This window comes from Salmo salar, chromosome 24, assembly GCF_965601325.2.
Source record: "Salmo salar chromosome 24, fSalSal1, whole genome shotgun sequence".
Lineage (NCBI taxonomy): Eukaryota > Metazoa > Chordata > Actinopteri > Salmoniformes > Salmonidae > Salmo > Salmo salar.
Window position 1 is genome coordinate 41523424 of NC_138314.1, and position 26433 is coordinate 41549856.

A 26433-nucleotide genomic window follows, 5' to 3' on the forward strand; every position below is an offset into this window, starting at 1 on the left:
CTTCATAACGGTGTTTCTTCCGGGATCACCGTCATCACTCCCCTACGGAGGTGTTCTTACTGGCAGCTAATTGTTTAATCTGTATTTAAACTGACCTAATTTAATACAATTCACGACTGGGAGTAGTATTGCACGTCTGAAATATGAAGGGAATGAAACCGCACCTCATTCTATTGCTGCTCTTCGCATCTTTGCTTTGTGCAGAGACGGCCAGAAGCCGGAAAGATTCCACCAACCAGAATAGTTTCAGAAGGGCGGCTAACGGATTCTACCAAATGTTAAGCAATATTTTTGGAGAGGACAACATCAGAGGTCTTTACAAGGTTAGTAATGGTTGATCAGCAAACCAAATGTTCCGTCCAATTAAGCAAACGTTATATGACAAGAGGTGTCCAAAGAAATGGTGGTAGTAGCTAACGGGCAGGTAGAGCGCTTGCTAACCAAGGGCGCCTAGACATTAAATGCATAAATGGTTGCCATTTTGAAAATAGTCTAGCTAGAAAGATAAGATGGACAAGCCAATAAGTAATATATTTTGAGATGTCATTTTTATGTGGCACGACACATTTTCATGACTATTTATAGGTAAAAGAAACAAAACGCTTTGAATCCTGACCAGACGATGCAGACACAGACTTCATGCACCTGACCTAGCCTCAGAGAGGAAAGGGGAGAACCTAGTCAGTTGTACAACTGAATGCATGTTCCGCATTTATTAACCCAACCCCTCTGAATCAGAGCGGTGAGGGGGGTTGCCTTAATCCACATCCACGTCATCGGGAACAGTGGGTTAACTTCCATGTTCAGGGGCAGAACGACACATTTTTACCTTGTCAGCTCGGGGATTCGATCCAACAACCTTTCGGTTACTGACCCAACATTCTTTTTTTTAAAGCCTATTTGAGTTGTCCCTGTTGAAATTCTAGACTGTCTAACGTTATACATATTCACGAGGCTAGCATAGCGTCTCACTCTCCAATGAATACCGGTGGTTGACTTTAAATGTTATATAGTGTAACCGATGTGAAATGGCTAGTTAGTTAGCGGTGGTGCGCGCTAATAGCATTTCAATCAGTGACGTCACTCGCTCTGAGACTTGAAGTCGGGTTTCCCCTTGCGTCGCAAGGGCCGCGGCTTTTGTGGCGCGATGGGTAACGATGCTTCGTGGGTGTCAGTTGCTGATGTGTGCAAGGGTTCCTGGTTCGAGCCCAGGTTGGGACGGAACCTACACTGTTACATAAATAATCACACACACACACTAGTTGACTGATGGGGGCGCTGTGTTTTAGCTACTTGATACTCCTCCACTGTTATTATATTTTGGAATCTATAGAAATGCATTTATTTATGTCTGCATTCGTTTTTGCCTCATGTATTCTATTACAGACACCTTAATACATACTTTAAAATTACATTATGTTAGCTAAACATACAAATCAACATTTTTGTAAACAATTTCCTTAAAGTGTATATATATTTTGAGATTAGTAATGTTACTGTCCCCACTCCACCAAAAAATACTATTTAATACATATAATTTTATCCTTTAAACATTTAATTGAAATACTGTAGAATTCATTGGGGAGTGCCACCTGGTGGCTTGAAAGCCTCTCAATGGCCAATACAAAGCATCAGCAATTCAGTGTTTATATACATCATTGGTTGAGACACAACATGCTCTTGAATACAGGGTCATTTCAATCCATAGAAATATAATTAATAGAATGGATCTATCCTTTCAGACCACTGCAGTTTAACTGGTACACCATTTTAAATTGAATATACATTTTAACTTCTAATTACTACTACAGAGATGAATGCCGGTCCGCCCACCGTGGAATGTCAACTTAAATGTTCATGTCTTTTCTGTTATCAATATTTCAATGGATTTGACTGTATAATTTAAAACGGATATTCCCATTCAGGTCAACATTCTCTGATGTGCGGACCAACCATCTTTGTGGTATCATTTCAAAGTTTACATTTGAATTTATACTCTCATTTTAGTTCGGGCTGTGAAGATTACCAGTATCACAATATTTTTTTTCCATGGCTAAAATGAAACCACAAAGCAAACTCTTTGGTCCTTTATAAACCTGCTGTATGTAAAATGTGTGCTATATCTTCGAAATAAATACATGTGAATCTAGATGAAAACATAATGATGTTTGTTTCCAACATTAGGGCTGTTTGCCTAAAGAAGTAAAATTCTTTGTTTGATTGCCACAACACTAACAAGTATCTCGATTAGAGGTCACCTGAAAAATCGGCATGGCCGATTTGATTAGGGACGATTATCAAGTTTTCATAATAATCAGCAATTTTGGACGCTGATTACATTGCACTCCATGAGGAGACTGCGTGGCAGGCTGACCACCTGTTACGCGAGTGCAGCAAGGAGCCAAGGTAAGTTGCTAGCTAGCATTAAACTTATCTTATAAAAAACAATCAATCTTAACATAATCACTAGTTAACTACACATGGTTGATGATATTACGAGTTTAACTAGCTTGTCCTGCGGTGAAAATAATCAATGCGGTGCCTGTTAATTTATCATCGAATCACAGCCTACTTCGCCAAATGGGTGATGATTTAACAAGCGCATTCGCGAAAAAAGCGCTGTCGTTGCACAAATGTACCAAACCATGAACATCAATGCCTTTTTTTAAATCAATACACAAGTATACATTTTTAAACCTGCATATTTAGTTAAAAGAAATTCATGTTAGCAGGCAATATTAACTAGGGAAATTGTGTCACTTCTCTTGCGTTCTGAGCAAGCAGAGTCAGGGTATATGCAACAGTTTGGGCCGCCTGGCTTGTTGTGAACTGTGTGAAGACCATTTCTTCCTAACAAAGACCGTAATTAATTTGCCAGAATTTTACATAATTATGACATAACATTGAAGGTTGTGCAATGTAACAGCAATATTTAGACTTTGGGATGCCACCCGTTCGATAAAATATGGAACGGTTCCATATTTCACTGAAAGAATAAAAAATTTAGTCTTCCAAATGATAGTTTCCGGATTTGACCATATTAATGACCAAAGGCTCGTATTTCTGTGTTTATTATATTATAATTGAGTCTGATTTGATAGAGTAGTCTGACTGAGCGGTGGTAGGCAGCAGCAAGCTCATGAGCATTCATTCAAACAGCACTTTCCTGCGTTTGCCAGCAGCTCTTCGCAATGCTTGAAGCACAGCGCTGTTTGACTTCAAGCCTATCAACTCCCGAGATTAGGCTGGCAATACTATAGTGCCTATAAGAACATCCAATGGTATATGAAATACAAATCGTATAGAGAGAAATAGTCCTATAATTCCTATAATAACTACAACCTATAACTTGTTAACTGGGAATATTGAAGACTCATGTTAAAAGGAACCACCAGCTTTCATATGTTCTCATGTTCTGAGCAAGGAACTTAAACGTTAGCTTTCTTACATGGCACATATTGCACTTTTACTTTCTTCTCCAACAATGTGTTTTTTCATTAGTTAAACCAAATTGAACATGTTTCATTATTTATTTGAGACTAAATAGATTTTTATTTATGTATTATATTAAGTTAAAATAAGTGTTCATTCAGTATTGTTGTAATTGTCATTATTACAAATATATACACACACAGTGAGGGGGAAAAAAGTATTTGATCCCCTGCTGATTTTGTACGTTTGCCCACTGACAAAGAAATTATCAGTCTATAATTTTAATGGTAGGTTTATTTGAACAGTGAGAGACAGAATAACAAAAAAATCCAGAAAACCGCATGTCAAAAATGTTATAAATTGATTTGCATTTTAATGAGGGAAATAAGTATTTGACCCCTCTGCAAAACATGACTTAGTACTTGGTGGCAAAACCCTAGTTGGCAATCAGAGGTCAGACGTTTCTTGTAGTTGGCCACCAGGTTTGCACACATGTCAGGAGGGATTTTGTCCCACTCCTCTTTGCAGATCTTCTCCAAGTCATTAAGGTTTCGAGGCTGACATTTGGCAACTCGAACCTTCAGCTCCCTCCACAGATTGTCTATGGGATTACGGTCTGGTGACTGGCTAGGCCACTCCAGGACCTTAATGTGCTTCTTCTTGAGCCACTCCTTTGTTGCCTTGGCCGTGTGTTTTGGGTCATTGTCATGCTGGAATACCCTGGCTGAGGGATGCCCTGGCAGAGGGAAGGAGGTTCTCACCCAAGATTTGACGGTACATGGACCCGTCCATCGTCCCTTTGATGCGGTGAAGTTGTCCTGTCCCCTTAGCAGAAAAACACCCCCAAAGCATAATGTTTCCACCTCCATGTTTGACGGTGGGGATGGTGTTCTTGGGGTCATAGGCAGCATTCCTCCTCCAAACACGGCCAGTTGAGTTGATGCCAAAGAGCTCCATTTTGGTCTCATCTGACCACAGCACTTTCACTCAGTTGTCCTCTGAATCTTTCAGATGTTCATTGGCTAACTTCAGACGGGCATGTATATGTGCTTTCTTGAGCAGGGGGACCTTGCGGGCGCTGCAGGATTTCAGTCCTTCATGGCGTAGTGTGTTACCAATTGTTTTCTTGGTGACTATGGTCCCAGCTGCCTTGAGATCATTGACAAGATCCTCCCGTGTAGTTCTGGGCTGATTCCTCACCGTTCTCATGATCATTGCAACTCCACGAGGTGATCTTGCATGGAGCCCCAGGCCGAGGGAGATTGACAGTTCTTTTGTGTTTCTTCCATTTGCGAATAATCGCACCAAATGTTGTCACCTTCTCACTAAGCTGCTTGGCGATGGTCTTGTAGCCCATTCCAGCCTTGTGTAGGTCTACAATCTTGTCCCTGACGTCCTTGGAGAGCTCTTTGGTCTTGGCCATGGTGGAGAGTTTGGAATTTGATTGCTTCTGTGGACAGGTGTCTTTTATACAGGTAACAAACTGAGATTAGGAGCACTCCCTTTAAGATTCTGTCTCTCACTGTTTAAATAAACCTACCATTTAAAATTCTCGACTGATCATTTCTTTGTCAGTGGGCAAACGTACAAAATCAGCAGTGGATGAAATACTTTTTTCCCTCACTATATATATAAATATAAATCGGCCGATTTTAATCGGTATCGGCTGTTTTTGGCCCTCCAATAATCAGTATCGGCGTTGAAAAATCATAATCGGTCAACCTCTAATCACGATACTGGTATTGTCCTGGCCCTAATTTTAGTACATTTATCTGCAAAAACATAATATCCAAAGCGACTTACTGTCACGTGCGCATACATTTTTCATGTGGATGGTACCGGGAATTGAACCCACTACCCTGACATTACAAGCGCCATGCTCTACTAACTGAGCTACAGAGTACCACATGTCACACCCACCCTGTATTCAAGAGCATGTTGTGTCTCAAACGATGGGGCACAACACAAACACCTTAGATGATATAAAATAGGGTAAACTATAACGTGCTAAAGGTAAAAAAATATCTATAAAATTATCCTGAAATAATATTTTTTTGACAACCCTGTTTAAACTTTCAAATGAGATAAATCTCAACCATTTATCTTTTCCAGTGATGAAGACATGGATGTCTCATGGTATGGTGGGGTTAAATGGGTCAACTTTAAGCACCTCTTCAGTGTTTTGGCATTCAGTTCCAAAAAGTACATTTTACAACGGGCAAATATGTATGGAAGGTTTTGTTAAGATCAAAATGGGTGCTGTCAAGAAGTGATTGAAATCAAATGGATTTCCCCTATATGTCACCTCTTGTTTACAGTTCTTCTCCAAGACGACAGAACGCTTTGTCCATGGTGTCGACTCTTTCCTGGACACTATTTGGAAGATATGGACAGATCTGTTGGATGTGATGGGAATTGATGGTAAGTGGATTTTTATTTAGTGGGTATGTTCAATGTCGGGACATGTCTGTGATATGTTGTAAATTATGACTGTGTCTGGGAAGTTTGTCCTCTGTTATCCATGTACTGTCACTCATTCTTTCCTCTTTCCCCAGCCTCCAACCTGAGCCACTACTTCAGCCCAACGTCTTTGACAAACTCCCCGGCTCGTGCCCTGCTCCTAGTGGCTGCTGTGTTGGTGGCTTACTGGTTCCTCTCCCTGTTTCTGGGGGGATTCTTCTACCTGCTGCACGTCGTATTTGGCCGTTTCTTCTGGCTGGCCCGAGTTACACTCTTTGCCCTCTCTTGCCTGTATATCTTGCAGAAGTTTGAGGGGGACCCCGAGCGTGCTGTGCTCCCTCTCTGCTTCGTAATGGCTGTGTACTTCATGACGGGGCCTGTGGGGGCGTACTGGCGTCGAGGTGGTGGTACTGCCTCTCTGGAGGAGAAGATCAATCACCTGGACACCCAGATCCGCTTGCTCAACATCCGGCTGAGCAGGGTCATCGACAGCCTGGAGCGAGCCGGGGAGAAGTAGAGCTGACCCCACACATCCACCGCTGACAACGGCTGTATCCATAGGGTGGCTGGGGGTTTGGGTGTATAAGGGCAGGAAAATCTAAGCAGATCGAGGCTTTCTGTTACGAGAAAGAGCTTGTTTTTATTTTATTTTATTTTTTTGATTTTTATCCTGTCTTGTTGTTATATTGTGTAACGACTACTGATGGTTGCTCTTTTTGGAAATTGTGTTCAATGAAAAAATGGGATGGATGTTTGTTTTGGGTATGTGATGGTGGGATGAGACACAACTGTAAGTATTTCCATCCCAGTTAGCTCAGTAGTTAGTAGACCAATGGCAGATTTATTTATTGCATTTTCCGTCCTGACACTGAGATGTATAGTCCAAAATAATGTCACCATTCCATTGTAGCAGTAGGTCATTCCTAGCGTATTTCAGGACCTCTCTTTCTATATAATGGACATTGTGTGTGTGTGTGCGCGTGCGTGTGCAAGCGTGTGTGTTTTATGCATGTGAATCATTGGAAAAGCACTGGGAAAAAAAGTTAAGATTGGCGAAACCTGGGCAGGCACGAAAATCTCAGGGAGAAATTTTTAAAAAAGAATATCAAGAACAATTATGTAAATATACCCCACATCAATATCAACTTAACCCTTTACACTCGTGGGAATTGGCCTATATGGATAGGGCTAAATTGGTAGCAATTGAAAGGGATCAGTTTGGAGATTAGGGGGAAATTATTTGACAAATTGAGGACACAATAGTTCACAAGACTGAATCCAAACATTACACTGTTGATTTTATGTGCATTTTACATTTAGTGTACTTTTCACCGCATTTGTTGATAACGAAATCTGAAAATACTCTGGATATGTTCAATAACATGATGAGAATATTCCTGGATTTAAAAAAAATAAATCCTCAGATCATATTTTTGGTGCACATAGAAAAGAGTCATGAGTGTATTCAGGTGTGTTCCGCAGCAACAAAAAAAAATGTTTTCTTCACAATAGACAAACAGGCTCATTCTGTTCTTGTAACTATACATCAAACAAAGCGATCATAAATGTTGACACTGTATACATGAGTTTTATGATATGGAAATGTGAAGTGCACATTTGGACTCACAGGTGTTTGGCTTGCTTGTATCACATCAAAGTGGTATTTATTCTAATCCTCAATGTCTCATCTTTGAAAATGCATAGAGTCCTCTTAATTTACAGCATTTTCCTCGGACAACAAAAAAGCTAAAGTTGCCAAATTAGTGGGAGGGATGGTGACCACTTCTTGTCGCGTGAGGTGCTCAAGTTCAGAACATCTGTCAGTCAAAACCCATACAGAGCTGTGAAGCACAGAGCCTGAGCTATGATGTCATTTACAGCATGTTACTCTACAGCCACTGCGTTCCAATTTAGGCATTTATCAGTGCCCTAATCTGTTCTTTTCAACCCGTATATAGGTGCGAGTGTAAAGGCCTATGTTACAGTGCCACTGAATTTGTTGCACAACCATGTTTGAATCATGGCCAGCCATCTGCAGAAGGATGGAAGGTGTACCTTTATACTCGGCTTATCATCCACGTTGAGATATGGGTGTTAATGGTAGAAATATCATAATAAAGTATAGTTATAATGGAAACGTATTAGTAGTTCCCATAAAAACATAATTATATTTGCCGTGTGACAAGTCCTCCCTGTTTCAGTGGATGGCACATTATGCATGCCTAGACTATATCTGTACTTGTTGTGAATTTGGATGCACTTTGGTCATTTCTGCTTTACATAATTGTACATCGCAAAGTGTACGTTTTTATAGGGCCATAGTTTTAAACTTTTGTGTGTAATTTCTTAAAAGGGAATTTTATCATTTAACTCTAATCTACTTTTGTGCTACATTTAATGTGTTTTCATTAGAATATATATATATATATATATATATATATATATATATATAATCCCATAGAAGTCCATTTTGTTGGGCGGGTGTTCAGTAAGTGGTTTGGTTTAGTTGGTGCCAGTTCAAATGTCGTCATTGGCTACTATACCATCTCTCCAGCCCCACCCCTCCAGAAGTGAACTTGTCCACACAAATGTAGTTTTAATTATGTACTGTATACCGTATGTGCTATTCTATAGCAAAATGTTACAATGTTGTATTTGTTAAAAAGTCAGTATTTTAACATTGTAAGTGTTGGAAATATTAAGAATTTAACGAGTATTAAATGTGTGTTGATTTGTAAAATATGTCATCTTGGATCCTTTTCTACTGATTCATGTACTGTAGAGACCAAACCATGTATTTTCCAGCCAACACATATCATGCTGTCATCCATAGGTTCATTACAGCACAGGGAAGACTTGAGTATTTACGACACTGTAAGATGTAGTCTGCTGCTGAGTTGTCATACAAATCCTCAAAAAATAGAATTCTCAGCGTTCCATCTTCGTTAGTACAGTTTTGAGAATGGACTAGGCCTAATATTATGAACCGTTAGGTGGAATGAGGGTGTATGACGTCCCAACTCCTTATAAAGAATTCTCTCTCTCTCTCTAATGCCTCTTTGGCCTTGACACTGCAGCAGATTTAGTCAGATATTTACTGTCCATTACCTTGATGATGTTGACACAGTAAATGACAGCAGAATGTCTAGACTTGAAGTCTCAACTTCTCACTGAGTAGAGTAATAACTATAAGGGTCAATAAGACCCATAATCATATTCATTCCAACTGAACATCCGTTCTTTTCTGTCTATGTAGTCCCCACGTGTGCTGTGCCAAAATGAATGTTCTTCTGTCTTTCTGTTTGAAGCACTTAATCTTGTGAAACTTGAGTATACTTCCCTGTAGTTCTTTAGCATTACCTTATGTGTTCATATCCTGTTTTTCTATCTCTGTTTTCCTTTGTGGTGTGGGGATGTTCTTCTACCCTACTGCCTGCTGTTAAACCGTGTCATGTATTGAAAAGTGTTGTGGAAATGAATCTTCCAGAGGAGTCATTTTGAAGTGAAATTGAGGTCCCAAGATTTGAATAAATCAACTTTATCACCACATTAAGGCTTGACTGTTTGCTTTGCACGAAGTCAAAAACATAGGCAATTCAATATATAATTTGAGTGACGTGACCACTAAAGTACATGTTCTCTTCACTTTCTCTTTTTGTTTTGCGTAATGAATGCTGAATAACTAGTAGGGTTGGTTTCCACACAAGTTGTAGCTGATTGAAAGTACAGACAAAAAAAGAGCGAGTAAAGAGACATCTTGCACATCACATCATTGCTCAAAATTGGCAGTGGCTATCTTTCAAGTGATGTAATTGTGATGTGGACACACAGGAGTAGACTCACTCGCTCCTGGCAATTGGGGCCTTGACAATGACCTTAGGCCACTGTTACAAGAGCCTTTTCCAAACTTTTACTTTTCTCTCCCTTCGTTCATATTTCAGCCAGCCTCACCAAACCTGGCATTTTGGCATGGTGGAACAAGTCTTTCACATCTAAGCCATGTACAAAGATCTTTCCCAATTGCTGCACTTCAAGCCAGCTTGTTTGTCTTATCACTGCATAGGCTGAGTGTACTCCAATGATTCCCACAGTTGTGTCAAGTTGACTGGATGTCCTTTGGGTGGTGGGCCATTCGTGATACACATGGGAAAAACCCAGCAGCGTTGCAGTTCTTGACACACTCAAAACGGTGCGCCTGGCACCTACTACCATACACTGTTCAAAGGCACTTAAATATTTTGTCTTACCCATTCACCCTCGGAATGGCACACATACACAATACATGTCTCAAGGCTTAAAAATCCTTCTTTAACCTGTATTCCCCCCTTCATTTACATTGATTGAAGTGGATTTAACAAGTGACATCAATAAGAGATCATAGCTTTCACCTGGATTCACCTGGTCAGTCTATGTCATGGAAAGAGCAGGTGTTCCTAATGTTTTGTCTACTCAGTGTATAATAATCATGTTCGTGCATGGATGCCCTGAACCTATTTATTCAAATCTATAGGCTCTTTCTATAGGCTAATTAGGCTTGACTTACTTACTCATCAGTGAATCAAGGTTGATTCTTTCATTCGGCTGAGTTGTTCATTCTTTATTTGCACTATTATTTAGAATCTCTCATATCCAAGGAACGCTTCCATACACTAATGGTCATGCAAACAGATAGACTGTAGGCTTTCATTTTTCTGGCCTCACCAACACGAGTATTAGTAAGTCAAAAACATACCAATTTATGAATTGCAAGGTGCAATCTGTAATATCTAGTGCTCTTGAATGGTAATTTCAATTCATAATCTATACCCATTGTTGAAGAATATAATTTATAAATTCCCAATGAGCTTTACAACTGCCTCAAGTGTCATAAGCAAGCAATGCCTTTAAAAACAAGTCATTTATAGGTTAAATGTATTGTATGTTTAGAACAGGGGTGTCAAACTCATTCCCCGGAGGGCCTGAGTTTCTGCGGGTTTTCTTTCAATTAGGACCTAGACAATCAGGTGAGGGAGTTCCTTACTAATTAGTGACCTTTATTCATCAATCAAGTACAAGAGAGGAGTGAAAACCCACAGAGACTCAGCCCTCCGTGGAATGAGTTTGACACAGGGTTTAGAACTGTCATGTTGATTGAAGTCATGGACCGTCAGTCCTTGTGTTCATAATTCTGTAAATTTGGCGGAATTCCCCTAAGATTTATATCAAACCAAGTGGTGGGGTTGCTGTACGACTGGAAAACAAATTAAGGATTGTGCCTTCAACTGTAACAAATGAGTGACATCTACACATCCTGTTAGAGGAAGCTGGTGATGAGATAACCATTTTCGTGTGTATAACTAGTCCACCCATTCACTGTTAAAGTGGAATACTATCAAACACTGTATGCTAATATTGACAATCAAGAAAACGAGCTATGTGCTAAATAAAAAGTTGTCCATGTTCAGTGCTACTTTTACTGTAGCCGATGAACAGGGCATGAGTACAGCACCTACTGTACACTGGGCTGGGATCTTTTATTGTGGGTTTCACAATCTGATATAAACAAAAATTTGAACTATTTCACAGTTTTTTTTTACTTGGGTACATGGTGGCAATGGATGTTATCTCACCTGCACTGGGCTTTATGTTGCTGGTCCATCAGCTAGCTACACAGGTCTCAGTTCTAAGGCCAGGACGTAGTGCGTTTTCCTCCACTAGTAATCACACCATGACCTGGACCAGACCTATAATATGGCATGTTGCGTTAGACATACTGATCTACAGGCTCCCTCTCATTGATCTTTCACAACATATGTGCCCGCTCTCTTTTCACTTGCATCATCGCTCCGATCCATAATCAGACTTTGATTTGGCATTCAAGAGTAATGAAAATCCATCCACTCAGCTTTCTTTTTTTTTTTTTTTTGGTAGGTGGACTGATGCTTTACAAATAATTATCTAGGTGTTTCAAAACTCTCTGGGTTTCAAAACTATTTTCTCTTTCACTGTGAAACAACAAAGCATATTTGTCTACCACATGCTGTAGAGTCTGAGAGTATCAAGAAAAACAGTGAAATTATTTATTGAATGTAAGCATTTGCTATAGTTTATTTTTCTGAAAATAAACAACTGATCTTCTCTTTCACGGTTCTGGACAGTGAAAGTGACTGAGGAGGGGCATGACATATAGCAATTTGATTGGGAACACCTCTAAAAACGTTCTCTAGTTCTGCGAGTTTTATTGGTGAATCCTCTCATTCGAGAGCTGTCACTGATCCAGATTGTATATTTCATTGGACATCAGTGCCGTCAGTCAACACGGTCGACCCACTCTTTTGCATACGACGTGTCTCGGCTGATGTGGAGCCAGTTTTTATTCGACCAATCAGGTTGCAGACAAACTGGTGGCGTGCCCCCGCGTGATATTATTCCGCTTGAACGTTCTGACCCCCAAAAGATCACTTTCTTATACATGTATTTTGATCAAACATATTTTGTACCTTGAACATATTATGCAATTGCAACCATTCTACAAAGTTAACAGGATATTGTCATGATTTTATAGAAAAGTGTGCTTGTTTGTATTTAAAAATACATTTCCCCCCCCAAAATGTTCATAACAATGGACAAGACCCGTTTATGCCCCAAGTGCATGTTTTTGTGAAAGAGATGAGGCTGAGGTGGGACAGTTTAAGCAGGATTTGAACCAAACCCCATGGTCAGGGGTCCGCACAATACCATCTGTGCCAAAAAGGTCCAGACCTATTGGCAGAGGCCTCAGTGCACATGCCACGCATGCATTTTGCGCTCTCAAGAAACAGCCTGCCATTAAAATCCCTTTGAAACAGTGGGTCAATAATTCTGATGCGAAACGACAGGTACACCGTCCCTTGCCACCAGTGATCGAGGAAAATTACTTTTGTAATGCAATTTACTCGTTTTTTGTTTGTTTTTTTGGTACAATTTGTATGTAATAATCATGCACAATCCGAGGATATTGGTTAGATTTCACACTGGTTTAACACTAAATTGGTTTATTATGGAAGAAATAGATTGCGCCTTTAAGCGGAAGGATACTGGGGGTTATTGTGACAGCCGCGTCACCCCTCGGTGGGAGGGATCTTAACTGGGTTTATCCTCGCAGCTTGTCCGCATGGAATGACAGTCCAATCTGGCCTTCTGTCTCATAGTCATACTTCAAGTGTGCTGCCTGTTTTAGCTACAGTAGCTAGCTAGCTAGCTATAAAGGACGACAGACTCATTTTTAACGGAGGCGATAACAAGGCGACAACAATGTCCAAAGACACCGAACGTACGAGCGAGAAGATAATGGAGTCGAAGGTATTATGGTACCCAGACTCAAAGAAAAACACACAGATGGACCGATTCAGGACACAGGTGAACAGAGACTTTGGGCTTAACCTAGGTGAGTGACCCGGCGAGGGAGCAGCTTTTCAGACGGCGACAGTCATGCTAGTCACCTCTAATTTAACGTTATACATTCGTACCAATCGATTCATTTTTTTTTGCTAGGGAGAATCAACCCACTGCATCATTAGCTAATGTAGCTATGTGCATATTTATAATATTGCTACATGCTAGTCTAAGTACTGTAGTTGCCAAACGATGGAGCTGTCATAATTTCCAATCGTTTTTCCACCATATATTTTTTCCCATAGGGAATTTTAGAAACACTGTTTCATGTAGGCTTACTGTGGCGTGACGTTTTGATAACCATGTAAATCTCTCTCGGACAAGGTGATTTATCAATATATTCGGCTCTGCTGTATTTACTCTCAGATTAGAAAATGCTAATTAGCGTCAAAGTAGACGTCATACAAAACAACAAATCCCTGCAAGCTCTCTCTAGCTGACACCTTTACTAACAGGTATTGTGTCAATTTAAAACGTGCACAAGACCGTTTTCAGAATTGTCCATTTTTATTTTTTGGGGGACAATTTATTAATGACTAACATTAGTTAATCCAGAAATTCTTACCTTCGTCTCGATTCGGCAGTCTCGTCCAAATCATGGCATTTGTAGTTCTTTATGACAGCCACATTAGCAGCAAGTTAGCATTTCATTTTGCAGTGGTGGTGAATATATTGATGTCACCTCGTCCTAGAGAGATTGACACAGTTATTTAAACATCACACCAGCGTAATCCTACACAAAACACATAGGGGATTTTAAAAACACTTAAAATAAGGTATGTGGAAAATCGATTTGAACCATTTCCTTGTTTGACAGCTAGGTTTTATGGGTATTATGAGGCATACTGTGGTTCTCTATAGTTATTGAACCAACCATGCCATGACAATGGTATATTCTGAATCAGGGGAGGATGGTGAACAATCAACACCTTTTTTTTATTGTGTGAATTTTATATTTTTCAGAAGATTTAAATTGTAAAATGTTCTTTTGCTTGGTTCAATAGCTATTGACGAGGGAACCGAATATCCAATACAAAACTAACTTTACCTAGGTGCAAAACCAAACCATATACAAAATTGGGTAAAAAGTACGTTCCTGTGGTTATTTTTTTGTCTAAAATGTGGAGCAGCTGGAGGACAAACCTCATGATTGATCTCTCTGATGTCATTCCCCTTGCAGCCAACTACAATGACCTGTACCAGTGGTCTGTGGAGAGCTACCCTGAGTTCTGGGCTGAGGTGTGGCGTTTCTGTGGGGTAGTAAGCTCCAGGATGTATGAGGAGGTGTGTCTACCCACTGTTTCCTGGTGCCTATGTACATAACATTGAATAAGTGAATGTGTGTATCCTAAATGTCACCCTAATCTCTATAATAGTGCACTTCTTTTGACCAGGGTCCATAGGGCTTTGACAGCTCTTTGGGACACAGACATTGCATTTTTATTGTGCTTTTTCAGTGCAGTAACACCTTCTACAATGTGATCTCTCACAATTTGTGTAATTAAAGTGTTACAAAATACATACAGTAGGTGAAAATACAATGCTATGCAAACAATCAGATAATCTCGCATTCATCGTTGGACTGACTACTACAGTGCGTAGGCTATACTACATTATGATTGGTAGAGTTTATAAAGTTCTTTGGTGAGGGGGCCAATAGATTATCTATTCAATCAGTTACTTATCAGTACCCTTGTGCTTAGAGCAGAGCAGTATTACGTTGTAGTCGTTATTCCCTTACCCCGGGTTTGAATCATGTAGAACACTATCCATTTCCACCCCTCTTCCTCAGGTGGTCGATATCTCCAAGAGGATATCGGATGTCCCAGAGTGGTTCAAAGGAAGCCGCATGAACTATGCTGAAAACCTGCTAAAGCACAAAGACCAGGACAAGGTGGCCCTCTATGCTGCTAGTAAGTACGGCTGAGGCAATTCAGTCAATTTATTAGTCTTTTTTTAATTTTTATTGGTCAGTTTCCAAGGTCCCATTCATCTGCAGTTGAGTAAAAGTCCTAAATCAGCACCAGCACCCTGTGCTCCCAGCCATGTTTGTATACCTCAATTATTGTGCTTAAAAAATATATTTATAGCTAGTGCTCCAAGTATGAAATAAAGGGTCACAATGATATTCTTATTGCCATTAGAATTCTATCTTAATTCCCGCTGTTGCCACGCAGACTGTACATTTCTTTGGATAAAAATGTCTGCTAAATGCCATATCTTATACATAGTGATAATTACTGAAGCACTGAGAAGATTATTCCAAAGGTCACCTTGCATTTCTTGAAAACCCCGTCCAAAATAGTTTTGGGAATTGTGCGGTTTTATTTCCCCCAATAAGCTCTCCTAATTCAAGATGTCTTTGGCCGACGTCGGGTCAATATGGAATGCAGGGCAGTGTGATATGATTAGGATCCACAGGGCTTTCAGGCTCCTGCTCGCTCCTTGGGTTTTTAATATCCTGATGGCCATCCTCTTGTTATCATTCGGTGCAGTCTCCACCCCCGTCCACCGCCCGACCTCTGACCTCCTGTAAGTTAATTGGGAGAGGAGTGCTATTACTCAGGTGGCACTGCACTACTACTTAATGTGTCCTGTATCAGCCCTGTACACCAGAGCAGGTTCCTGTATCAGCCCTGTACGCCAGAGCAGGTTCCTGTATCAGCCCTGTACGCCAGAGCAGGTTCCTGTATCAGCCCTGTACGCCAGAGCAGGTTATGACTTGGATAGCTGTGTAATTTGGTCTGGTAAAGCATGGGACTAGTATTACAAGAGAACGTTGGTTATGTATTTATTACCCCGGAATGCCCATTATTCCAGAGGATGATTCGGACTGGATTCGTGTTTGTTCCAAACTGACCCCCTGTAATTAACTTGTATTTTTTTTATTAAATGGACAGTTCTGACTGAAGCCTGGACGTTTTTATCTAGACATGAAGATATTTCAACATGTCTAAATCATAACAGGCAACACTGATAACTCCAGTTTGGCTCCCAAGTTTCTAAACCACACCAAAGCATCCACGGTATAGTGTCGCCATAATATGTGGATTGAGGAAGTGTAATCATTAGGATAGTTTAGCGCTCTGCAGTACAGGACTTCCTAAATGGCCCCAGCCTGCCGATGCAGTTTAGCTCCGTTGTAATGCTGCTTTGCGATGTATTAACAACAAGGGTTACATTAAATAGGCGCATTTGGAGATGTTCAATTCATTGGCACCAAACCTATAAGCAAAAGCATTCACTGAAAGGCTCTTCATATATTGGCAATGCGCAGCACTTTGTTTTTAAGCTCCATTTATCAAATCAAGTTGCTGTTTTTCTTGCTGAAACTGCGAGAAACGCCTGTTAAACATTTCTCTCAAAACACATGGATGTCGATTCAGACGGGACTAGTATTATCTGAGGACCTAGGAGTTAGTCGATTCAGACGGGATTTAATTTACGGATGTGCTGATTTGTGTTCGTGCACCTAGGTTATGTAATTGTCTCCACCAGTAAAACTAATCCAGTGCGAATAGGGCTTTCGTTTCTGTCTACCTCTCATTTTGTCTCACTATCCTCTCTCACGGTCTCTCTCTCCTCTCTCTCTCTCTAAGCCGAGGCAAATGACGAGATCACCAAGGTGACTTTCGGGGAGCTGAGGCGCGATGTGGCGCTGTTCGCTGCCGCCATGAGGAAGATGGGTGTCGGGACAGGCGACAGAGTCGTGGGTGAGTCACCATGCAGCATTACCATCAAACCCCTTCTCTGACACAAAGGTCAAGAGGAGAGGCTCTCTGTCTGACAAAGTCCAGCTTGAAACAGTCCAGCTAGAAACATGCACACCACGCCACAAATCAGCCTGACTTTTCGTCAAGCACTAGGCCCTGCGTCTGAAATGGCACCCTACACCTAGTGCACTACTTTTGACCAACCAGGCTCCATAGGGAGAGTCCTACTATCATCTCCCCTTCTCCCTCACTCGGGGCCCCCTGCACGGAGCTTGTCAGACCTTCTCTTCTGCAATTGGTCAAGGAACACCCCAGCCTGCTGTATCCTGACCTGTGATTGGTGCAGATTTTAACCCCCCCCGCCCCCCCCCCTGTCTATATTGAGGCCTTTGTTGGCATGGGGTGACTGAAGCAAATTCTAAATGGCCCTATTCATCCATCCCTGCTCCCCACTGCAGTAGAGCGCTGTAATATAACGCAGCCAGTCTAACATGTTTCACCCGACTAGTCCTACTTGAAGAGCTGCTTTACTTTGATTTGATCCAAAGCAATATGTTTTGGTATGGGACTCAAACCCGGTGTCCTGGCGTTGCAGCAATATGTTTTGGTATGGGACTCAAACCCGGTGTCCTGGCGTTGCAGCAATATGTTTTGGTATGGGACTCAAACCCGGTGTCTTGGCGTTGCAGCCCCATGTTTTGGTATGGGACTCAAACCCGGTGTCTTGGCGTTGCAGCCCCATGTTTTGGTATGGGACTCAAACCCGGTGTCTTGGTGTTGCAGCCCCATGTTTTGGTATGGGACTCAAACCCGGTGTCCTGGCGCTGCAGCCCCATGTTTTGGTATGGGACTCAAACCCGGTGTCCTGGCGTTGCAGCCCCATGTTTTGGTATGGGACTCAAACCCGGTGTCCTGGCGTTGCAGCCCCATGTTTTGGTATGGGACTCAAACCCGGTGTCCCTCTTCACAAGACACTAGTATTTATTAAAGACGTTGCTTCCAGGAATATTACTTCTATTCAGTTAATCCAACTCCGTTTGCTGCGCTGCATACACAGGAATACACACACACACACACACACACCCCCCACTGGCGTACCGGACGCCCCCGCAAGGCAGGGGGGGGGGGGGGGGCCTCAAGCTCTAGGGGTCTGTTATGCACTTGTAAACGACATCTATTTTATTTTTTTATAAATCATTTTGACACTAACCCTCAAAGTAATTCAGAAACCTTTTTTAATTTCCATATGTACCAGGAAACTAATGGTTTATTTTTTGGGGTGGTTCAGGAATGTGACCAATCAAAGTAAAGGGATATGGGTGTACAAATGTCGTGGTCAAGGCAACAAAGGCGCCAGTGTTCAAAAGCTCATATCAGACCGAGAGCCTAATGTTTTAGTTTAGGAAATTCTCTCTCCACAGAAGCGACAGTTACAGGGATGGTTAAAAACAGCTTGGTTGCCATAAGAACATCAGGGGAAACTGTCCAGAAGGGAGGTGTGCTTCAAAATACAGCAGTTCTGCAGCATCTTTAGTTGAGCCTCTCATTCTCCTTAACTGCCGGCCTCAACACGTTACGGAAAGAGATTATCCATATCAGAAGCTCTGAGACAGGTCATCTGGATACTGGACATTCAGTAAATTGGCAGATGCAAACAGATAATATGTAGCAGATCTTGAGGGCTCATACTTGTGAACCAGCATTTGATTTGTGTGGTTGCAACAGTCCCTTATCTCTGGTATATCTTGGCATGCATCATTCAAGATAAGTTTAAATTGTTTGCAGCGCAATAGACATAATGCACAATGTCTCAGGAAAGAATGTCTGGGTTGGCAATACTCAGTATAGAAAACAGGACCTGCAAAATTGGACCTACAGGCTATGGGAAAACATTTGCACGCAAAAATGTAAGGTGACGCTGTAGCATACTGTAGCAACTATCTGCCTTTACATAGACAAAAAGAGTGACAACCACAGACAGAGAGCTTTTTAAGAGAAAGAATTAGAAAAAGAGACACAGAGAAGCAGCCAGGAGGACTTCTCAACTTTACCTTAATTGCAGCACATTTGTGTAGGCTATTAGCCAGACAACCTACTCAGTTCAACTATAAATAGAAGCTACATTTATCCTCAAGCTGACTACTTTTTTCCCTCATTGTTAGCCTATTTGATGTGTAATTTTTATTCAAGTTTATAAATAGAAGCTAAATACTGCATACATCTATAGATGGTAGGCTACACTACATAATAAAACAATCCCGAGTAAGCTGGTGTTTTGAGGGCAGACTGACTGTATTATTTGGCGTTAATAGACGGGTTTTACGCACAACAACTTTCTAATTCAAGCTGGAAGAGCGTGTGAGGACAACTCAAATCATGCAGGGTCAGGTAGGCTATATAGGACAGTTTATTATATATACTGTTGAAGTTGGAAGTTCACATACACCTTAGCCAAATACATTTAAACTCAGTTGTTCACAATTACTGACATTTAATCCTAGTAAAAATTCCAGTTAGCATCACCACTTTATTTTAAGAATGTGAAATGTCAGAATAATAGTAGAATGATTTATTTCAGCTTTTTATTTCTTTCATCACATTCCCAGTGGTTAAGAAGTTTACATACACTCAATTCGTATTTGGTAGCATTGCCTTTAAATTGTTTAACTTGGGTCAAACGTTTCAGGTAGCCTTCCACAAGCTTCCCACAATAAGTTGGGTGAATTTTGGCCCATTCCTCCTGACAGACCTGGTGTAACTGAGTCAGGTTTGTAGGCCTCCTTGCTCGCACATGCTTTTTCAGTTCTGCCCACTAATTTTCTATGGGATTGAGGTCAGGGCTTTGTGATGGCCACTCCAATACATTGACTTTGTTGTCCTTAAGCAATTTTGCCACAACTTTGGAAGTATGCTTGGGATCATTGTCCATTTGGAAGACCCATTTGTGATCAAGCTTTAACTTCCTGACTGATGTTTTGAGATGTTGCTTCAATATAGCCACAATTTTTCTTTCCTCATGATGCCATATATTTTGTGAAGTGCACCAGTCCCTCCTGCAACAATGCACACCGACGACATGATGCTGCCACCCCCTTGCTCCATGGTTGGGATGGTGTTCTTTGGCTTGCAAGCGTCCTCCTTTTCCTCCAAATATAACGATGGTCATTATGGCCAAACAGTTCTATTTTTGTTTCATCAGACCAGAGGACATTTCTCCAAAAAGTACGATCTTTGTCCCCATGTGCAGTTGCAAAACGTAGTCTGGCTTTTTTATGGCGGTTTTGGAGCAGTGGCTTCTTCCTTGCTGAGCGGCCTTTCAGGTTATGTCGATATAGGACTTGTTTTACTGTGGATATAGATACTTTTGTACCTGTTTCCTCCAGCATCTTCACAAGGTCCTTTGCTGCTGTTCTGGGATTGATTTGCACTTTTCGCACCACTGTACGTTCATCTCTAGGAGACAGAACGCGTCTCCTTCCTGAGCGGTATGATGGCTGCGTGGTCCCCTGGTGTTTATACTTGCGTACTATTGTTTGTACAGATGAATGTGGTACCGTCAGGCATTTGGAAATTGCTCCCAAGGATGAACCAGACTTGTGGAGGACTCTAATTCTTTTTCTGAGGTCTTGGCTGATTTATTTTTATTTTCCCATGATGTCAAGCAAAGAGGCACTGAGTTTGAAGGTAGGCCTTGAAATACATCCACAGGTACACCTCCAATTGACTCAAATTATGTCAATTAGCCTATCAGAAGCTTCTAAAGCTATGACATTCTTTTCTGGAATTTTCCAAGCAGTTTAAAGGCACAGTCAACTTAGTGTATGTAAACTTCTGACCCACTGGAATTGTGATACAGTGAAATAATCTGTCTGTAAACAATTGTTGGAAAAATGACTCGTGTCATGCACAAAGTAGATGTCCTAACCGACTTGCCAAAACTATTGTTTGTTAACAAGAAGTTTGTGGAGTGGTTGAAACACTTAGGTTGGAGTCATTAAAACTAGTTTGTGAATTTCCGACTTCAACTGTATAGATAAAAATACACACAGTGTATTCGGAAAGCATTCAGACCCCATGACTTTTTCCACATTTTGTTACGTTACAGCCTTATTCTAAAGTTGATTAACACTTTTTTTTTCTCAATCAACACACAGTACCAATACTCCATAAAGACAAAGCAAAAACTGGTTTTTAGACATTTTTGAAAATGTATTAAAAAACTGAAATCACCATTTACATAAGTTTTCAGACCATTTTACTCTGTACTTTGTTGAAGCACCTTTGGCAGCGATTACAGCCTCGAGTCTTCTTGGGTATGATGCTACAAGCTTGGTACACCTGTATTTGTGTGACTTCTGGACAAGTCTCTGAATGTCCTTGAGTGGCCCAGCCAGAGCCCGGACTTAAACCCAATCTGACATCTCTGGAGAGACCTGAAAATAGCTGTGCAGCAACTCTCCCCATTCAACTTAACAGAGCTTGAGAGGATCTGTAGAGAAGAATGGGAGAAACTCCAAATACAGGTTTGCAAAGCTTTGTAGCATCATACCCAAGAAGACTCGATGCTGTAATCGCTGCCAAAGGTGCTTCAACAAATGATTGAGTAAAGGGTCTGAATACTTATGTAAACGTGATATTTCAGTTTTTTTTCTTACAAATTTGCACAAATGTAGAAAAACCTGTTTTTGCCTTGTCATTATGGTGTATTGTAGGTAGATTGGGGGTGTTCCCAGAAATATTTATTGTTGGTTAAAAATGACAACCAAATAGACCTACCAATAAACATTTATCCATTACCTGAAGCAAAGCTATAGGCTACATGCCCTGGCACCACGGAAATCCATGGGTTTGATTAGCTAAATGACTCGTCTCTGCTACTTTGTGAGGGTCCATTTAAGGTCAGGTCAGTGGGACTGTGTAATGACCACGTCCTCTCCTTCCTGACTCTGTCCTCTTCACCCCACCCCCACTCTACTTCCTGAGTCATGCTATTGTCATACTACGTGTGTATCACAGGAGGTTGGTGGCACCTTAATTGGGGAGGACGGGTTGTGGTAATGGCTGGAGTGGAATGTTGGGAAGGTATCAACAACATCAAACACGTGGTTTTGATGTCATTCCATTAACTCAATTCCAGACATTATTATGAGCCGTCTTGTGTGTGTGTGACATATGCTCAACAAAGGGACTGCTGCAGATGGAAATGAGATGTAGCTAAGTATGGTGCACTATTTTTGTTTGCACGGTCCCTGATTTTAAATAAATAAACAAACTAGCCTAGTAAACTATAAAGTAGATGTGGAAGAAGCTAAGCTCCCATTATGCTGTCAATCCATTATGTAACAAGCTCTGAAGTTTCCCTTAGGTACAGATCTAGGATCAGCTTCCCCTCCCCCAATCCTGACTTTAACCATTTAGTTGGGGGAAATACAAAACTAACCCAAGATCAGTGTAGGGGCAGTTTCAACCTATGCCACGTAACAAGCCAAGATGACCGACATGGGCTAGTCTGCTAGTTCTGTGGTAGTTTCAGTAGGAGAGCTGAACAAACCTTTTGAATCACAGAAAAAGATCGACTGTGATTTTGTATTATTCTTTTTAGAGATGGCCTCTCCCTGCTGTTCTGTGTTGTCATTGGGTTTTCAATTTGTGTATAATAGTCTTCAATCATCGTTCAAATTGTCCAGTGCAATCCTAAAGATAGCCGAAGCAGAATATCATAACACTACTCAACCTGTAGGTGTACTGTATCTGCACAGTGTACGGTAAACCATAATTGGTGACGTGTGTGTGCGTGCTGTAATACTAGGTGTATCTCTCTGTGTGCGTGAGTGCTGTAATACTAGGTGTATCTCTCTGTGTGTGTGCGTGCTGTAATACTAGGTGTATCTCTCTGTGTGCGTGAGTGCTGTAATACTAGGTGTATCTGTGTGTGTGCGTGCTGTAATACTAGGTGTATCTGTGTGTGTGCGTGCTGTAATACTAGGTGTATCTGTGTGTGCGTGCTGTAATACTAGGTGTATCTGTGTGTGTGCGTGCTGTAATACTAGGTGTATCTGTGTGTGTGCGTGCTGTAATACTAGGTATATCTCTGTGTGTGCTGTAATACTAGGTAGGTGTGTGTGTGTGTGTGGTGTGTGTGCGTGCTGTAATACTAGGTATATCTCTGTGTGTGTGCGTGCTGTAATACTAGGTATATCTCTGTGTGTGTGCTGTAATACTAGGTAGGTAGGTGTGTGTGTGTGTGTGCTGTAATACTAGGTATATCTCTGTGTGTGTGCGTGCTGTAATACTAGGTATATCTCTGTGTGTGTGCTGTAATACTAGGTGTGTGTGTGTGTGTGTGTGCTACGTGTCCTTGTCCCACTCTGTTTGATAAAGTGTGGACTTCCTTTTCAGTGTGGGGGAGAGAGATATAACCACTCAGCAGATGAAACCAGTCAAGGTTTATGGCTGCAGTCAAAACACACCTCTCCATCTATCCTTCTAGAAATGAACCCCCTCAGCTGCAGACGGTGCTGGTTCTCACTGTTCTCTCCTTCATTTAACCTTGTGTGTGTTACATAGAAATGTCATTCTGGTTCTGTGGTGTGCCACTTGACCTATGTCTGTCTTAATATCATATGTAAACTGCAGAACAATTCATTTGGTAAGAGAAACATGAATACATTACTGGGTGTATTGCTGACTTAGTTCCAGTTAAATGTGTTTTTATCAGAAGCCTTTGGAAGATGTATATGTAAACTCAGCAAAAAAAGAAACGTCCTCTCACTGTCATGCGTTTATTTTCAGCAAACTTAACATGTGTAAATATTTGATTGAACATAACAAGATTCAACAACTGAGACATAAACTGAACAAGTTCCACAGACATGTGACTAACATAAATGGAATAATGTGTCCCTGAACAAAGGGGGAGGTCAAAATCAAAAGAAAGTTTGTCTCTGGTGTGGCCACCAGCTGCAATGTACTGCAGTCCATCTCCTTCTCATGGACTGCACCAGATTTGCCAGTTCTTTCTGTGAGATGTTACCCCACTCTTCCACTAAGGCACCTGCAAGTTCCTGGACATTTTTGGGGGGAATGGCCCTAGCCTTCACCCTCCAATCCAACAGGTCCCAGATGTGCTCAATGGGATTGAGATCCGGGCACTTTGCTGGCCATGGCAGAACACTGACATTCCTGTCTTGCAGGAAATCATGCACAAAACGAGCAATATGGCTGGTGGCATTGTCATGCTGGAAGGTCATGTCAGGATGAGCCTGCAGGAAGGGTACCAAATGAGGGAGGAGGATGTCTTCCCTGTAACGCACAGCGTTGAGATTGCCTGCAATGACGACAAGCTCAGTCTGATGATGCTGCGACACACAGACCATGATGGACCCTCCACCTCCAAATCGATCCCGCTCCAGAGTACAGGCCTTGGCGTAACGCTCATTCCTTCAACGATAAATGCGAATCCGACCATCACCCCTGGTGAGACAACCGTGACTCGTCAGTGAAGAGCACTTTTTGACAGTCCTGTCTGGTCCAGCGACGGTGGGTTTGTGCCCATAGGTGACGTTGTTGCTGGTGAGGACCTGCCTTAGAACAGGCCTACAAGCCCTTAGTCCAGCCTCTCTCAGCCTATTGTGGACAGCCTGAGCACTGATGGAGGGATTGTGCGTTCCTGGTGTAACTCGGGCAGTTGTTGTTAACATCCTGTACCTGTCCCGCAGGTGTGATGTTCGGATGTACCCATCCTATGCAGGTGTTACACGTGGGCTGCCACTGCGAGGACGATCAGCTGTCTGTCCTGTCTCCCTGTAGCGCTGTCTTAGGCGTCTCACGGTACGGACATTGCAATTTATTGCCCTGGCCACATCTGCAGTCCTCATGCCTCCTTGCAGCATGTCTAAGGCACGTTCACACCGATGAGCAGGGACCCTGGGCATCTTTCTCTTGTTTTTTTCAGAGTCAGTAGAAAGGCCTCTAGTATCCTAAGTTTTCATAACTTACCTTAATTGCCTACCGTCTGTAAGCTGTTAGTGTCTTAACGACCGTTCCACAGGTGCATGTTCATTAATTGTTGATGGTTCATTGAAAAAGCATGGGACACAGTGTTTAAACCCTTTACAATGAAGATCTGTATTTGGATTTTTACGAATGATCTTTGAAAGACAGGGTCCTGAAAGGCACTGTTTTTGCTGAGTTAGCCACTATTCCCTCAAATCTAGAGACACGAGTACTTTGACCAGGCCTATATCTAAACTGTATGATCAAAGCCCCAACCAAGCAACACCTTCCTCATTATTCAGACTGATACTGTATCCTTAGCTTCCTTATTACCTGAGGCTATCTCATTAACATGGTTGTACACTCACAACTTTATCATAGTCAGTTTCTCTCTACCACACTAGTTCCATCTAGTTTGTGGATGTAGGAAGTAGGTTACACAATATAATTGTTGCAGGTTACATATTGTATTTTCATTTTTTTATTAATGTAGGAATCCCATTAGCCAACGCCAGTGGCGACAGCTAATCCTAATGGCGTCCAGTGTTGTAGACTACATTAATTCTCCCAGTGGTTCCTGGTCCTGGGGACCCAAAGGGGTGCACAGTTTTTAATAAAAAAAAAAAAATGTATTAACATTTTCACACCTGATTTAAAATAATCAAAGGGTTGGTGATGAGTTGATTAGTGTGTTAGTACGAGGACCAAAACAAAAATGAGTTCTTGGCGACCCAGGAACAGGATTGGGAGAGTCTGACAGCCTATAGGTGTGGCTCTTGCTATTGAAGGTTTCCACCAAGTAAGTGCAAGGTGTTGTGTGTCACAACTCTACAGACAGTCATGTAGGCTTCTACAAAAATTTTTTAAAGCTTGGATTGTGTCCTTTCTCCCTACCCCCCCCCCCTCTGTGTGCCTCGGAACCAGTTAGGGGATTACCTGATCACCGGGATATCAGGTGAGCCTGTTTGTCACACTGACCTACCTACCTGGATTAACCTACCTGAGACACACACGCATACTGGTTACCTCATTTATCAGACACTCTCACTCTAAGTAGCTAGGTAAGACTACACATCACAGTTCATGTAAGTACATTGTTTTTCAATAAAGCAGCTATCAGCTAAATCAGTGCTAGTAAAAAACAGACAAGTGCACACAATAGCCAGCGAAAGTGTGATTTGTTAAATGGTTATGGTTGCAGGCCGATGCTTGACATTGCTGGCCTACTTGTTTTGCCACCAAACAGGCTGCTGTTCACCTTAAACTTAGCGTATGCTTCCCAGACAATTTATTTTAGATTTTTTTGGGGTGTTTGGCAGTTATTTTCTGTGGGGCTGTTTGGGCACACATTTTTCTGGAGGCAAGCTGATGTTCGGTAGCCGAACGTACTTGTACATTTTACACCTTCTCCCCAATTTCG

At 41.6% G+C, this 26433-nt stretch overlaps 2 protein-coding genes across 2 annotated transcripts in view; both read left to right on the forward strand.

The window, feature by feature from the left end:
- The first annotated feature begins 48 nt into the window (after window positions 1–48).
- bri3bp (bri3 binding protein) lies at window positions 49–8634 on the forward strand. Its single transcript, NM_001173833.1, is given in 3 exon segments — window positions 49–323; window positions 5751–5853; window positions 5988–8634. Coding segments are annotated over 3 exon segments (705 nt in total). The 5' UTR covers window positions 49–143; the 3' UTR covers window positions 6410–8634.
- Window positions 8635–13006: 4372 nt separating this feature from the next.
- Window positions 13007–26433, forward strand: part of aacs (acetoacetyl-CoA synthetase) — a 54699-nt gene continuing 41272 nt past the window's right edge. The window contains exons 1-4 of the mRNA XM_014172663.3: window positions 13007–13297; window positions 14486–14589; window positions 15098–15218; window positions 16905–17018. Of these exons, the coding sequence (XP_014028138.2) occupies window positions 13165–13297; window positions 14486–14589; window positions 15098–15218; window positions 16905–17018 (472 nt within the window). The 5' untranslated portion in view covers window positions 13007–13164. The remainder of the gene's footprint in view (window positions 13298–14485; window positions 14590–15097; window positions 15219–16904; window positions 17019–26433) is intronic.